Source organism: Limulus polyphemus, unplaced genomic scaffold (genome assembly GCF_000517525.1).
Source record: "Limulus polyphemus unplaced genomic scaffold, Limulus_polyphemus-2.1.2 Scaffold698, whole genome shotgun sequence".
In the NCBI taxonomy this organism is placed as follows: Eukaryota; Metazoa; Arthropoda; class Merostomata; order Xiphosura; family Limulidae; genus Limulus; species Limulus polyphemus.
Genome location: NW_013666308.1, coordinates 66362 through 82708, shown reverse-complemented (window position 1 = coordinate 82708; position 16347 = coordinate 66362). Strand labels below are relative to the sequence as shown.

The 16347-nt window shown below is 32.2% G+C and overlaps 1 protein-coding gene across 5 annotated transcripts in view; it reads right to left on the bottom strand.

The window, feature by feature from the left end:
• LOC106460049 (E3 ubiquitin-protein ligase TTC3-like) overlaps nucleotides 1-16347 on the bottom strand; it is a 114718-nt gene that overhangs the window by 39408 nt on the left and 58963 nt on the right. For all 5 annotated transcript variants that reach the window (XM_022386655.1, XM_022386653.1, XM_013919734.2 and 2 more), the window contains 6 exons: nucleotides 14260-14369; nucleotides 12088-12214; nucleotides 10366-10581; nucleotides 8204-8296; nucleotides 5394-5449; nucleotides 1378-1646 (listed from right to left, as the gene is read on the bottom strand). In XM_022386655.1, the coding sequence (XP_022242363.1) occupies nucleotides 1378-1646; nucleotides 5394-5449; nucleotides 8204-8296; nucleotides 10366-10581; nucleotides 12088-12214; nucleotides 14260-14369 (871 nt within the window). The remainder of the gene's footprint in view (nucleotides 1-1377; nucleotides 1647-5393; nucleotides 5450-8203; nucleotides 8297-10365; nucleotides 10582-12087; nucleotides 12215-14259; nucleotides 14370-16347) is intronic.

Sequence of the window (16347 nt, the reverse complement as noted above, 5' to 3'; positions counted from 1 at the left end):
CGTGGGGTCAAGAATCCCCACAAAGGCAAAAGAGAATGTAACTGCTGGAAGTCTAAAAAAGGAAAAGCAGACCTATGGTAAACCATAGCTTGAGCTTCCATAGTACGTGGGGTCAAGAATCCCCACAAAGGCAAAAGAGAATGTAACTGCTGGAAGTCTAAAAAAAGAAAAGCAGACCTATGGTAAACCATAGCTTGAGCTTCCATAGTATGTGGGGTCAAGGAATTCTAACCCATATATGTAATTGGTCCACAAACCTATTGACATGAACCCCAATATCTGGTGAGAGACGAGAACAAGATATTGACCCAAAGGTGTCTCACTTAAAAAGGAAGGGGAGGAGTCATAGGAAATGGGGGACAAAGACAAAACATAACATACCAGGTTTACTAACTCCAGAAAAGGAGGAGTCCTAGGTGCTTCCAATGAGCTAAATGTGACTGTGTGGCATTGGAAGGGGGAGGAAACATGTTGCCGAAGTCTTCGTTCTCTTGTTCAGGTATCACTGAACAAGGCATGAGATGATAAGCCTCAGGTGAACCAGGAGCCCAGATGAAGATAGCCAACTATTGGTGAACCAAGACTGCAATATCTTCCACCAACAATTGTGGACCTGAAACCACTGTAGTCAAAGTAAGGTTAATTGTAGTAGGAACAGCAGTGGTAGTAGTTGTAACATGAAACTCAGAATTCATTTCAACTAAGAGTGGAAGTAGAAAAATCAAAACAAAGAGCTCCAGAGAATTACATATTAGAAAAAAAAGACACATAATGTTAATGTATACTAACTAAAATTTCAAAACACAACTGTAGCAAACATAAAGGAAAACAAAGTACCCAGAAAAAAACCAAGGATCTGATTGAAAAAACTGTAAAGTGTAAGCGAAAAACGTGTTTTAATGCCACAAGTATCAATTGAGTAGTGAATTTGGCTAAGCCGATTAGAGGGAGTCAGCTGTCCTACAAGTTGTGTCATACTCCTATTGCTGGAGGGTTGTCGCATGCTCATTTGCATGCTATCACGCAGGTGCCTCAGATGAAAACGCGTGAGGGTAGGTTGGAGTATCAAGGCTAGCAGTGAGTGAAAATTTGTGCATAAAGAGGGCATTACATGTCGAGAAAAGCTATTCTCTATTCTGTGAAAAGAGGTAAGATATTGTATTAGTAACAGCTGTTTAAATATTAGTTCCAGTTTTGTACCATACTGAAGCTCAAACTTCAAGTTTACAATACTAATATCACATCATGAAAATACAGATTACTGATTATTTTTAGGTTTATACCACAGCTCTTGACCAATAAAAACATCTCTCTCAAAAAAAAAAATCCAAAAAACGTTTTAGTTAAGGTAAAAGAAAAAATATATTTTTGTCATACCAGGATAAATCACGTGTTTAGGACTTTGGGAATCACTGTTGTTTTTGAGAACCTCCTTTTTACAACTCCTGTTGACTTCGCCCTCTTCTTGTTGAGTAGTATTTAAACTTTCAAGATTTTTTGGCAATAAATGAGGTTCACTTTCATCTTCATCAGATTCACATTTTTCCAGAAGTTGCTTATCCTTTGAGAATATTTTTTCTGCTGGATTATTATTATCTTGGTAACGCCGTTTCCTTTTCTCTTTTTGCTCCATTTTCTTCTCTAGCCTACAAACAAAAAAATAAAAATTAAATGCAGTAAGGATGAGAAATACAATGTTCTTAACTTTATTTTTAGTTTTGGTCTCAAATTATTTTATAATGTAAATATACCATAATAACATATCTGTAATACACAAGTGGACTATATGCTAGTCATTTAAGCTGAAAACACAACAAATATGCATATAAAACTGCATTTAGGAATAAACATATTTAATTACCTTAATATTACAAATAATTTAATATCCAAGTTTCAATTTGAGTTCTATCAAAGGATTAGAATCTCTCAGGATATTTTTGGATTAACAATTAATAACTACACAAAATGCATCCTTCTTTTAGTAATGGGTTAAAGGATAAAATAAAAATTCAAAATAAATAAACGTGCTATGTATAAACACTATAGAAAGATTTAAATTTTGTGATATTTCTGGATGCATATTCAAATATTTGAATGACAGATGTGGTATTTAATTAAAATATACCTGACACCCCAACAAACACACTATGTAGTGACATGGTAGTGGTTTGGTAATGTCTGAATAATATGTAGCATATACGTAGTAATAGTGTAACATCATAACATTGTGTCACTATGTAATAACATTTCATTTTATATACCTAGTTAGAATGTAACTTTACAACATGTATAGCTAGTGCTATTAAGTAGCAATAACATAATAATATTACATTGCATACAAAAAACAAAGAAGTACATCACCTGGCTGTGTAACTCAGAGGATATTATGTATTCCACACTTAGTATTTCTTTTTGGTGTTTAAATATTAGTTTCATTCAAATAAAAATATTATAAATCATGTAGAATATTATTTTCCATTTAAAAAATATCAAAGAAAAATGAATTCCATGCAAAGAAGTACATCACCTGGCTGTGCAACTCTTGGGATATTATGTATTCCACACTTAGTATTTCTTTTTGGTGTTTAAATATTAGTTTCATGTTCAAATAAAAATAATATAAATTGTGTAAAATATTATTTTCCATTTAAAAATATCAAAGAAAAATTAATTCCAATTTATTTGCCTAAATTTGATATATTTGTTGTAATTTGAATAAGTGCAAAACTTCAGGAATGACACATATAGCTTAATTACACTTTACACCAAGTTTGAATAAGAAGATCTCAACTGTCAAGCATTCTTGAATCAGCAACTTTAAATCTTCAAGATACTTTATCATCCAAAGGTATGTATAATGACAAGATATGCTTCCTAACTTCCATATAGAGTTTGATAAAAAAAAAACAGTCACATCATAGATCAATACCCTATCATTAGTATTGATAGAAATGTATATAAATGTTGTTTATTGTGAAAACAATTATTCAAGTAATAGTAGGCCTATTTGTAGGCTAAGCATTAGGCCTAATACATAAACGTAACACTTATCTGAAACATACTTGGTAAATTTTATTTTGCTTTTAACTACAACTCAGTGTCATAAAACTTGTGAAGTTATCAAAAAATAAAGAGTAAAAAATAAACATTTCTAATAAATCAACATGAATATTGAGCATTCAACATAAACATCACTAGCTTAGTAACTATAACACTTAAAAGGCTTATTCCCTCTGACACTGTCAAAAACACTTTCATGCTCTGTTTTTTTTAGTTAGAGATTTTAAACTTTCTAATATATTTCAGAGATAGAATCTGTGACACAGTTTGCAGCCACACCAATGGGGGATAATGAAGGAAGAAAGAGCAGGTTCATTGCCAGTAAGTAAAATACTTAAGTTATCGTAAATAGACCTTTTAACCAAACAAACCCTTATGGAACCAATCAAAGAAAAATTCTTAAAGGTTTTTAAAAATAAATCAGCATACATCATTATAAAATGATTATTGTTTTACCCTGGTATTTTTAAGGTTTCAATACTTATATATAGTCGCCCAACATTCATATTGCCATGCTCAATAAAATAAACTTCAATATAATGCAATTAAAAGTTGTGGCACCAAGTTATCAGATTTAGTAGCCCAGCTCAATTTTTGGTGGCTCAGGGTGACCAGATCACCAATTAAAGGCTACATTGCATTTATCTGCACACAATATTATGTTAATTGGGCAGCTACTGTTCCTTGTTCTGTATTCTTCCTTTAGATTACCTAATGAGGCTGGATGAAATCATTGCCAACCAAAAAAAAAAGCACACAGGACTTCTCCAATAACTTGCAATAAACATGCAATGAAAACAATAGTATTTAAAAAGGGTCAGTTAGGTAAGAATGAACAAGACTGTTTACAGAATATCAACGACATACAAAGTTTATAATAGATGATGTAATTTAATACTTCATACTTGACTTCATTACCACATTTATAAATCCTATTATTTTCAAAAAATTATTAAGTTTTCCAGTGTTATAGAGGTAAATTCCTAGCTTTGTTAAACTTGACAATGTTATTGTAAATTGAAATAATGAACATAATAGAGGCGTGTAAACAAATTCACCACAAATGCCAGAATGTTGAGGTTGAGCTGCAGATGGCAGAAACTCTTAAGCATGCACCAAGCAAGTGTAGTAGATACCTGTTCCTGGTAAATATATTGACAAATAAAGTGATGGACTCATATTGATCAAAACTGTTAATTAATACACATAATAAAATACAGCAATTAAAATATAAAGAATATAATATTGTCAATTTTGAAATGCATTCACGACAAAAGTAAAATAAAGAATACAATGATATCACTGCTGAGCCATGTACTAACTTTTTCCAAGCTTCATATTGCATAAAATAAAATATTAATTTTTGGCATAAACTTAGGTGCAACTTTATTTGTAAAGCAGGAGTTTATAATGATTCATTTAATAAACATTGTTTTGGCATATAATAATATTATAGTCTTTGGCAAAAAGATGAAAATACAAATCTCAGACCTTTTGATTTGCGATTTTATTAATATCTGTATTGGTCTGTCAAATTGAATTGGTCTTTTATATATACTGGCACAAGCTTCTTTGAATCTCCCAGGACACCCACACCAACTCCCACAGCAATAGTCTGATTCAAATAAATAGAGACTATATTAGAATTATAGAGATGAAAAAATGTATAATCTGTTTTTGTAATGTTGTATCAAAAAATGTATAATTTGTTTGTAATATTGTATCAAAAAATGTATAATTTGTTTTTATAATGTTGTATCAGATATTGAATAAATGATATTACTTCTAACATATTTTTCCAAATGAATATACTGAAAGTATTCTGGGTAGAGCTGAAAGGTATAAACAAGGTACTAAGACGAGGTAGAAACCAATGGAAGATAGTATCAACTTGCTAGAAAGGTAGTGGGAAGGCAGTTAAATGTAGTAAAATGGTAATAGGAATGTACCATGTTGGTATTTTAACGTACCAAATTGGCTGTATATTGGTAATTCCACTATGTAGTAACATCTCTGGTAGTCCACACTTTTACATAAGTGAACTATGTAATCACTACCATATCACTACATTAATAATACATATTTATTACATAAACGTGTTTGCTGGGAGCTGAACTATAAACTTCATCATATTTTCTGATTTGAATTTTATGTAACTTTAAATGAAATATTTTCTTTACATCTATCATATTACACAATGAAACAAAATATATATTCTGTATTGATATATAAAAAATTTGATAAACTAGTTAAATATATTTTTCATTGTAAAATGTTTTTTTTTCTTCTGTGTTTCTCTTCATGATAGATAGTCAAATGAAAAACAAGCATACCTAGTTTTTCTGTGCTTGGGTTGTTCTACCTGATTTTCCTGGATTTTATCAAAAAACTAGAAAAAACAAAATTATTGTTCATAACTAATTAAAACACTCATATCTTCATTGTTAAGAAACTTTACAGTATTTCTGAAAAGTAGAAAATGAGAAAAACATGATGAAAATTTAATATCTGAAAATACAAATCAAAGTTTATCTACTTTCAGAAGTTTCAAGCAAAGCTACACAAAGGAATACTTGCACATAGCAGTCCTTAATTTCAAAGTGATAGACTAGGTTGAAGGAAACTAATTGGCAGTATTGACTGCCAACTCTCGAGCTACTCTTATCTGACTGAATTGTAGGATCCTAGTATCTAACCTATATAAAACCCAGTGTGTGTCACGTCAAACTTGATTTCTTGAAATAAGAGGAGTCAAAAAAGCCAAAATGTATTTATCCAGATAAAATAATTCAAATACGGTCTGCCCGTTACGACTGGCGTGCATGGGGGCTGTGAGGGGTGTGTGCCATGCGACCTTATAAGTGTAGTAAGTGTTAGTATAATAAGCCTAAAGTAAAGATGTAGTGTGGGATTACCTAGCCTAGAGCCAAGTGCATAAAATATATCATGAAAGTAAAAATATCGATTCAATTTTAAACTTATATCATTTCTGAATTAAGCTATTTTCTATTATATCACCAATGTTTTTAATAAGAAACAAACCTCTTTCATCAATGGAGACTCTAAATTAAGAAATCAACAAATATTTTTCCAGTTTTGTTGTCTATACATTGCATTTTATACTTTCAGTACATAGACTAAGAACAATATTAGGTTACACTTTTGTTGCTAAGCAATAAGACATAAAAGCCATTGTTGGAATGTAGTGTTACCAAAATGCACTGGCCTTCTATATATTAGAAGTTGTTAATCTAAATGATTTTTACCTATAAGTATTCTATGAATGCACCACAAATTCATTTCATGAATGATCTTAATTTTGATTAGCCCACAAAGGAATTTACCAATATTTGTATGCCTCGACTGCACTTTTCTGCCTCATTGTTGGTCAAGCTTGATTTCACAAAATTTATTTATTTCAGTTAGCTATGAAATGTGAGGTTAGGGTATAATCTGAGGTGAGGGTGGTAGTAGTTCCCCATCATTTTTGATGGACTATACACTAGTTATTCTTATAATAAACACGCACAGCCTCAAAGTACAAAACGCATTTTTGTGGCAGCAGACTTAGTCTAAGCATGTTAACCACTAGGCCATGCCCAGCAATACAAATTATTGATGAAAACACACATAAATTTGATAGTTGCAGCCTGAAAACAGGAAACTGAAAATTCTAATACTTTTAAAGCACAAATCAAATAAAAAAACTACCATAATTCAGGGAATTTAAAAGCTTCAAGTGACAATAAATATTCAATGAATGAAAGCCACTATGATTTTCTACATCTTTGATGTTGTGGGAAACTTAAAATAAAGATTAATGAAGTATATAATGCTCAAGTTGTAGGTCTCACAGAAATACTTTCAGGACATCAAACAAGGTTGAAACTGTTATATTACAATGAGAAAGTGCTGTGCCTTAGGGAATGGTCATTAGCTAAAAAACTAAGTATCATAAATTTTGTCACTTACTGTGTATTCATTATTATAATATGTTATATTAAATTTTCATAGATGGATGAACCACCAATTTAAAATCTCAACAACATAAAACCTCCTAATATCTTTTCTGTGTTTTTATCTCTGGTTCCAGTCATGTAAACACAGAAAAGTGTTCAATATACTGACAAGTATAATGAATTGATAGAGTACACAACCACATATTTTATATGCAAGTTTAAAAATTGGATCACATACAACTTGGTTTGGGTATAAATGTTTGATTACATTATTTATGCTTATAAATCTTGCACATGAAAGGCAATTGGGGTGGGGCATAAATTAAAATGCACTCACAATAAACTGCTACCATGTGTAATTCACAATGAACGTTTAATATATATATATACATAAATATATCACAAACAGATGCAGCAAAATGACAGAACTTCATCTTGTCAGTTGCAGCTGAGCTTAAAGACCAAAAAAAAATGTAATTAACAACATATATCATAGTTAGATGGAGCAAAATGAGAGAACTTGATCTTGCCAAGAGCAGCTGAGTTTAACCCTTTCATTGCAACTGGGACGTATATTTCCCAGTGCACTAAAAAATATACGTCCCAGCCACAGTGAATGGGTTGAAGGACAGCCAAATTTATGTGACAAAATAAATCATAGTCAGATGTAACAAAATGAGAGAACTTAGTCTTTCCAGCTGCAAACTGAACTTAAAAGACAGTCACATTTAGGTGACAATGTAAATCTTTACTAGATGTATCAAAATAGGAGAACTTGGTCTTGTCAGCTCCAGCTGAACTTAAAGGGTAGCCAAATTTAGGTAACAACATAAATCATAGTTAAGTACAGCAAAATAGAAGAGATTAGTCTTTCCATCTACAGCTGAGTTCAGAGACTCAAAAAAATTCAATTGACAACTGAGAAAACACTTACTTACAAACTACCATCAGCTTAACTGGATTGCAAAGAAAACCCTAAAAACAATCTGTACATGCTTTATAAATATTATAAGACTGTCAAGAAAAAGAGCAATAACTCAAGATCAAATTGGTACCTAAATCACTAACAGGTTATATATTCTATTAATACACCAACATGAGAACTTTTAACAAAATAGCTTGTATGTAGGTTCAACTTTACTTGTTTAACAAAGAGCAGTAATTATTTGTATTCCTTAAGGTACCTCTTTAGAGACTTTGCCATCTTTGTCGACAATTACAATAATAGTAATTGTCCCTTTACAATCTGGAGTCATGCACCTGGAATTCACAAATTCCTGGGAAGAAAACAGAGAACAAAATAAATACAGCTGTAACAACTACAACACAGTTATCTATGGAAGTGTTCCAAAGTTAACAGACAAAGAGTTTTACACATTTTACCCAACAAGAAAAACTATAATTCTTTGTTTAGTATGATAACTACATTTTCTTATTCATGAAGTGTTTCAGCACATGTGCAACAGTGTGGTTTGTTAAGTTGCTATAGACCCGTAGACATAAGCACAACTTTAAATCTCAAAAAAGTTCCTTCTTTTTATTAGTCTTCTACAGATGTATGTACTTTTGTCACCTGCTCTCCTCAACTAACTTTTATGTTATTATTGAACTTTTTTTGAAAATTTTAAATGCTCAAAACTCACAACCATTTTAACTAAAGAGTTAGTAAAAATTTGTATTTGATTACAATTCTCTCCTACAATTGAAATATACAGTTTACAGAAGAGCCAATGCATTTCACTGAAACTTGGAATTTAAAAAAATACTATCTTGGCTTTCAATACACCTTAGAGATGCCAAATGGAAGCTAACTCTCATAACTAGTCTGCTAAATGAAAAGTAGAGGTCAGAATCACACCAGACAGATTAGACTTTCTATACTGGAAGTGGAAAATCAATGAAACCACTCTCATACTTGTGATCAAATCTTCACATGTCAAAACTAGAAGAAAGCCACAAAAAATGTATTAAGAATCAATAACCATAAATTGTATGGTGAAAAATAATAAAAAATTGAAGAATTATTTTTGTCTTCATTCATTAATGCCCTAAAATTAAGTAAACTTGACTTAAACAAATTATAAACATAAATGAACATTTGATGAGACATTTCTTACTGAAGCTTAACTTCCTAGTACAACCATACATGTTACAAGATCTCTTGAAGGTTTACCTCTTTCATGCAGAACATTATCTCTGAAAGAAAATCAGTCATGACATTTAAATTCTACAAACATTCTATGGTTTTATATAATGAAATTTTACAAGAATGATAATAAAAAAGAATCATAAGATATGAGACTATGGTAACAGTTATACAACAAAAGAAGCTCTTTCAAGGCTTTTCAATTGTACATAGAAGAAAAACAACAGATAAAAAAGTCTAGCATCAGTATTCAGTAGCATAACCAAATGATTGGAAATTATGGTACAGAAGACAACTGAAGGTTTCTAACGACACCATAATCACTAAACTTTTTTTATTCACAACAAAACCAACCATGCTCAGTTGAAACGATTGATACAGTGATGTGTAGTTTATGCAGTAAGATAGCAGATTTAGAAAGGTTCATGTTAAAAGAAACCCATGACAGTAAATCTCAGGATACAATTATAATAAATAACGTTAGTAGTAGTTTTTAATAAAAAAATTCACCAAAGAAGTGATGGCTAGCTAAAAACAACTAATGTCATAACTACTGCTTCAAGATCAAGGAAAGAGCAAGCTCAATAAAAGGATGCCCTGAGAAACATCAAGATGAATGATTACTTTCTTTCTGTTGCTCAAGTGAGAAACTCATACCCAACTTGATCTAAATCTACTATTATAGTAGACCCAAAAAAATTGGAATGTAGGGATATTTTCATTTAAGCATAAACAACTTAGAAAAGTTTTAAATTAAGGAAACAAAATAAGATTTAAGCAAAAACCTCAAAGAGGCAGTAAGTTAATTGATGTAAAATGAATACTAGTAAAAACAAACCAATTAAACAGCAAAAATCAATTAGAAATAAACTTTTATTGATTATAAAAAAGACACACAGATATTACACTTTGCATTAAAAAAAACAGTAAAGCCAATTTAGATAGTCTCTGAAGAAATGATAGAAAAATAAAACATCTGACCTAAAAATAATTAATGTTATGCAAATACTTGGTTGGAAAATTTATCAAAAAATAATAACAAGGCAAAAAAAATAACTGAACCCAAATTCCAAAAATTATCATTTTATGATTACATATCATGATGACAATATTCTCCACTTCTTTAAGATCTTTTATGTTAGCAATCTGTAACACTACCGCTCAAAAATCACGTGTCACTAACATCTCAATACCACACACCTTTTCATTTTTCATTTTTATTTGATCCTTCATTTGCTTCCAACAACTAGGGTGATATTCTAAGGAACATTGTTCAGAGCATCTAAGCCTAGTAAAACCACGAAAATCGACATCATGATAAAAAATGGATTTGTTAAAATTACATTCTTCGAAGCGACAGACAGCATCAGGTCGAGGCGGATATCGACATTGCTGAATCAATTCTTCAATTGCTTCCTGAAAAACATTAGAAAACATGACCACTAAAACAATGCTTCTAGCTCAACATGAAAATATTTAAGAGTAAAAAACACAAAAACCAATGTTTTTCACTCTTAATATAATAACAAATGTACCTGAAAAAAGATCATGAAAATATTTTTCTTAAAGATAAATAAATAATTTCTGTATCTTAAGCTAAAGCATTTATAATCTTTACATTTCTATTTTAAAAACTCAACTCATTCACATATAAGTACTAAATTGTGAACTCTTTAACTCACTTTTACCATTTGTGTATTTTACCATATTTTCTGACAAAAAAATAGTCTGTCTTCCAGTACAAGAGTTGGACAAAAAAGTTAGTGGAAATGTATTACTAAAGTATGGGTCCATCTCTGGTTGTTAGAACTGCTTCAATTCTTTGTTGTAGATCATTTGCAAGTTCCTAAAGATATGCTAATGACTTAAGATCCATTCCTCAAGGAGAAATTCCTAACTACCATGAAACGTATTTTCGAGACTGCTTCACAATGGTCTGACTACCCTAAGTAGGTCAAGGAAGATATGTAATGTCATATCCAAGCTCCTTAAATCAGTCATCAACAGTTAAGATGTGAAGTGGTGCAATGTCATCCTGAAATATTCCATCTTCAGCTAGATAGTGTAAATGATGATGGGCTACAACTACCAGGTTATGATATGCTATTTGACAGTCCTTCATAAGAATAATGGCACACATTCCAAGCCAGCAAAATGTAGCCTACAACCTAAAAGTCTCTAGAATCTCATATTGCTGAGATTAAGAATCCAGGATTGTACACCACCTTGGTTTCACACAGGACATAAAAATGTCCATTTGATGAAACAAGGGTAAATGTGAGCTCATCTAGTCAGACACCTTGTCATCACTGATCTTTGGTCCAAAGCTTGTAACCCTTGTACCACTGACTACATTTCCAAGCACTGGCTGGTGAATCAGTGGTTTAGGTATTGCAGAATGCCCATGATTACCTGCTTTACACAGTTTTTGTCCTATGGATTTAACAAACAGCTTGTATTAAGCATATAATATAGTCACTGTTATCTTTCAATATCAGGAAATAATTCAACACAAAGCATAGCATGGTCACATTTATTCACAACAGTTTACTGGTCATAACCTCTATTATTCCTCTTGCAAAGCTAAGAAGTTGTGCAATTTTGGTCACTGAAGCACTTATTAATCTGATTCCTATAAGTTATTCTCTTTAAATAGAGCTCACAAATATTTAACTAATGCAGATCACTCATCTAACAAGTCATCTGAATAACAAAAAAATCAGCTAGGTAAGAGTCTGGTCATTTATACTCTGGGAATAATGGGCATATTTTCAAGCAGATGTTTCTAATTTTGATCAACCCTCCTTGTATATGTAAATATTAAGTTTTATTTTGGTATAACAATGTCTTTACAAAATAATAAGATTTCCTTACATATAGTTCTATAATTTCTTTGCTCAAAAAAACAACAACAATACTTACTTTGAGGTTTCCAGGTTTGGTTAATTCTATTATTTCTAATGTTCCTGGCCACTGATTTACACCATATACAATGCCTTTCTCTAAAATATCCTTTCCAGAGAGTAGAGGCACTAGCGCTTCTTTAAATCTGCCAAATATTTTTCTAATTAAAGTCTTACACATCTGATACCCTCAGTCAAATCTATGTACTTGAGGCCAAGAAAATTATTTTTGTACAAATTACATAAAAGTAATTACATTAATATTCTTTCAGACTTAAACTTGCTGAATATTGACTTTTAGCATAAGAGTAAGAAATAATTCGCCACAAAATAAAAATCATTCCTCAAAAGTGCAGGTAAATCAAAACTAGTTTGAGACATAAACATAGGTCTGAATGATTATGTTCTGTGTTAAAATAAATGATCCCTAATTTAAATGTGACAACTATATAAGTGTAATTCAGCTTTCAAATGAATGATTCAAAAATATATATATCATATTACCTGTCACTCAAAACACATAGCATTTTTGGTCAAAGAAGTACTTTGCATAAAACACTGTTCAATATACTAATGAAATAATCACCAATATAACCTGATTTGGAGTTCATATCCGATTACATTTCAGTAGTACTTATCAACAAATAATGACCTAAGATTATACCTCTCTACCATTTTTTTTTCCATTTTCAAATTGTTGAATATAGTGACATGGAGAGAGAGATTTGTCATAAAAAAGTTAAGGTATTGAACAACATCAGCTTGAGATAGGACTTTAATTAATCAAGCATCATAAACTAGTGTTGCTATATGAGGAGAGAGATTTATATAACTTCCATTCACACAACATAGTAATGGATAACAAAACATAATGTATTCCCTGAATACAACAAATACTGTCTGACTGCTGTGAATTATATCAAAAATTAAACAAGCAGATATATTTAATGAACACGACTAAACTTGAATTGTAGGATATCATACCACTATGTTTTGGATGTACACCTAAAAAGACTATAATTGAGTAAAATAGTTGCACAAAGCATATTTTTTTTATCTTGACTGTTTATAAATAAAAAAGGTATAAGAAATTTGGTTATGTGAAAGTTGAGGCAGTTCTAAATATACATCTTTACAAAAATTCTGGAACAAATGAAAATATTGAATGATCAGACAAATTATCGTGTTGTAGGATATAATAAAACTTTGTGTGTATCTACATATTATGGCTTGTTTGTTTCAGATATTTCATCAAAGTTACATAAGGGCTAGCTAATCTAGTCATCCTTAATTCTGAACTGAAAGACAGTTAGTCAGCAGTAACATTCACTAACAACTCTTGAATTACTCTACTTGACTAGTGTTATTTGGCCATAACTCTTATAATTCACCCACAGCCATGAGGTGCAGAGTGCAATTTGGCAGTAATGAGATGCAAACCATAGACCCTCAGCTCCACAGTCTGGAACACTAACCACTCAGTCCACACACGTGCCAGTGTGTTACGGAAAATACATTTTCATATCATTGCAAATCACAGTATTTACAACATACAAAGCATCTTTCCCCACACAAAACAAGCGCAGTTAGCAACAACTAAATTCATAGAATAAAGTGCCACTTCTCATACTTGGAGCAAAACAAATGTTACCAATCCTCCAAAAGACCAATTTATTACTAGATATATAAGAATTTCCTTTCTGTATTATTATTATTACAAAATAAATTGAACTGTGTGTTAAATTTCTTATCTTTATTTTGATGAATAATGAATTTCAGAAATACTTGTTCTATAAAATTTCATAGAATTCTAGCGTAACGAGTCAAATGCCAGTTGTTTCTTTTTTCTTTCACAGTACCATTAAATTAATGTATTATGTGACACCAAAAAATATTTAATTCTAACATAAAAGTCTGTGGTCAGAGTTAGTAACATCACATGTTCAAGTTGAGTACATTCAATATTTCTGAGTCATAAAAATTACAAAGTAAGAGGAGTACTTCTTATGAAAAACAAAATAAAAGTACATTAGCATTGAATAATATCACTACATGGAATTACTAATACAGTTCCCTCATCCACCACTAATGGTTAGCTACAAAACTTTTAATACAGAATATGAAAAAGAAGAAAAATCAATAATGACAAACAAATATACACAAGGATAAAATCTGAAGATCTAAATCTCACCTATTCTTTTTAAAGTATGCATAACCAAGACCATAATATGCTGTTGGAAAGCGTACATTTTTGTGGTTTTCAATGATATCCTCAAATATAGAGATAGCTTTTTGTATTTCCTGTTCAAAAAATTAAAAATGACAGTTTTTACACATGGCATAGCTCAAAACTCTATTTTAAAAGTTACAAATTCACAATAACTTTTGAAAATACACTAAAAAAAGTAGTTATTTATAAACCACTGAAATAAAACAAAAAATAAAATTAGAAATAATAAAATGTCACTAACTCTTGCTACATAAGTTAAGACTTAATGGCTCCAGACTGGTCCTAGCTTTACTAATTTTTAAATCTAAAGAAAGTTATAATTTCCTATACTGAAAATGTATTTCTGGTGGTACTTACCCTTCTTACATAAATAGCTATTCTCATTCAGTGCTGCCCTCTCTCTCTCTATATATATATATGCAAAACATCTTTTTCTACATGCCACAAGCCTTCTATCTCCCCTCCATTGGAATTGATGGATTCTAATACATCTCTCATGCAAATCATCATGCATCAACCCTCCACCAATAACAGTGCGACATACTCTCTTGACGCATGTGACTCCCTCTATTCAATTCTACCAAACTACCACTATAAATAGCTAGAATCTCACAGTGAACAGGTGGAGGGGCTGGTGCGAGGGAAAGAAAGAAGCATCTGAGGACACTCCCTAAGATGAGATAGTCAGAGTCTAAGATCTGAAGTGGGAGACACACCACTTCTGAACCAGGTATACCCTTCATCCATCACGGAAAAATGTTGCATATATATGGGCAGAAAAACAGAGGAGCACATCCAAGTGGGAGAGATCTATGGCTGGATAGTGATCCGAACCACGCAATATTTATGAAACTCAATCCCAGAAAATATAAAAGTGGGTAAAGTGAAAAGGATGTGCCCCTAAGTGTAAAGTGACCAGGGCATGACAGACCACACACGACGAGTCAACTACATCCAAAACCCATGCTGCCGGGTATCGACATCCATGTGGGGAATAGAAAAGAGGATCATACTGTCAACAAGCCAAGTACAATCCAAAGCCCAGGATACCGTGAATAGACATCTATATGGGGGTAGCAAAGATGATCATACCGGCAGAAAGTCGGCAACAATCCAAAACCCGGCCATCTGGCAGGGGTAGGAAAGAGGATCATACCTCAAGATCATGAGACCATAGGGAATCTAGTACCCCCTGACACATGAATGGAACATATGTGAATAAGATAAATTGATAGATCAATCCGGGAAGGTGACACCCAGTATCAAAAAGATGTCTGCATAATGTAAACTATCTCCTTCAAAAGTGAAATTGACCAGAACTACCCCAAGCACATTAACATCATCAGAATAAGAAACATCAAGGGATAGCGGAATGGAAAGAACTGAAACAATCCACAATTACCTCCACCGTGACCCACAACAGTGATAGAAAATAAATGAGGGAGGAATATAAACATCTGTAACACATGTGTGAGGACTTATGTTGATTGGTTCTACTCTAACTCCAAAACTCGCCCACTGGGAACCAACATCCACATGGGGGTAGGATGAGGGATCCTAACTGAAGGGGTGAGCATTAACATCCTTGGGATAAAAATGTTGAGGGATAGCGGAAGGGAATGAAATGGAACAATCCACAATTACCTCTACTGTAACCCACAACACTGATGGAGTATAAATGAAGGAGGAATATAGACATTTGTAATACATGTGTGAGGACTTATGTTGATTGGTTCTAATCTAACTCCAAACCCTGGCTACTGGGAACCAACATCCACATGGGGGGTAGGATGAGGGATCCTAATTGAAGGGGTGAACTGCAATTTTGACACCTCACTCCCATTTATTTTATGTTTCATATTGAAGGATATCACATCATCTACACCAGCAGAACACCACCACTCTACTATCAACTGAATGGATGCCTTCACAGTCCACCACCCCAGTGGCTTGGAACTGGAAGGTGGTAAGGACTCTCAAACTCCACTAGAAGAAAAGGGGGAATAAAAGTAGCAGTGGAGAGTCTGAAGGAACAACAACACCTGAGAC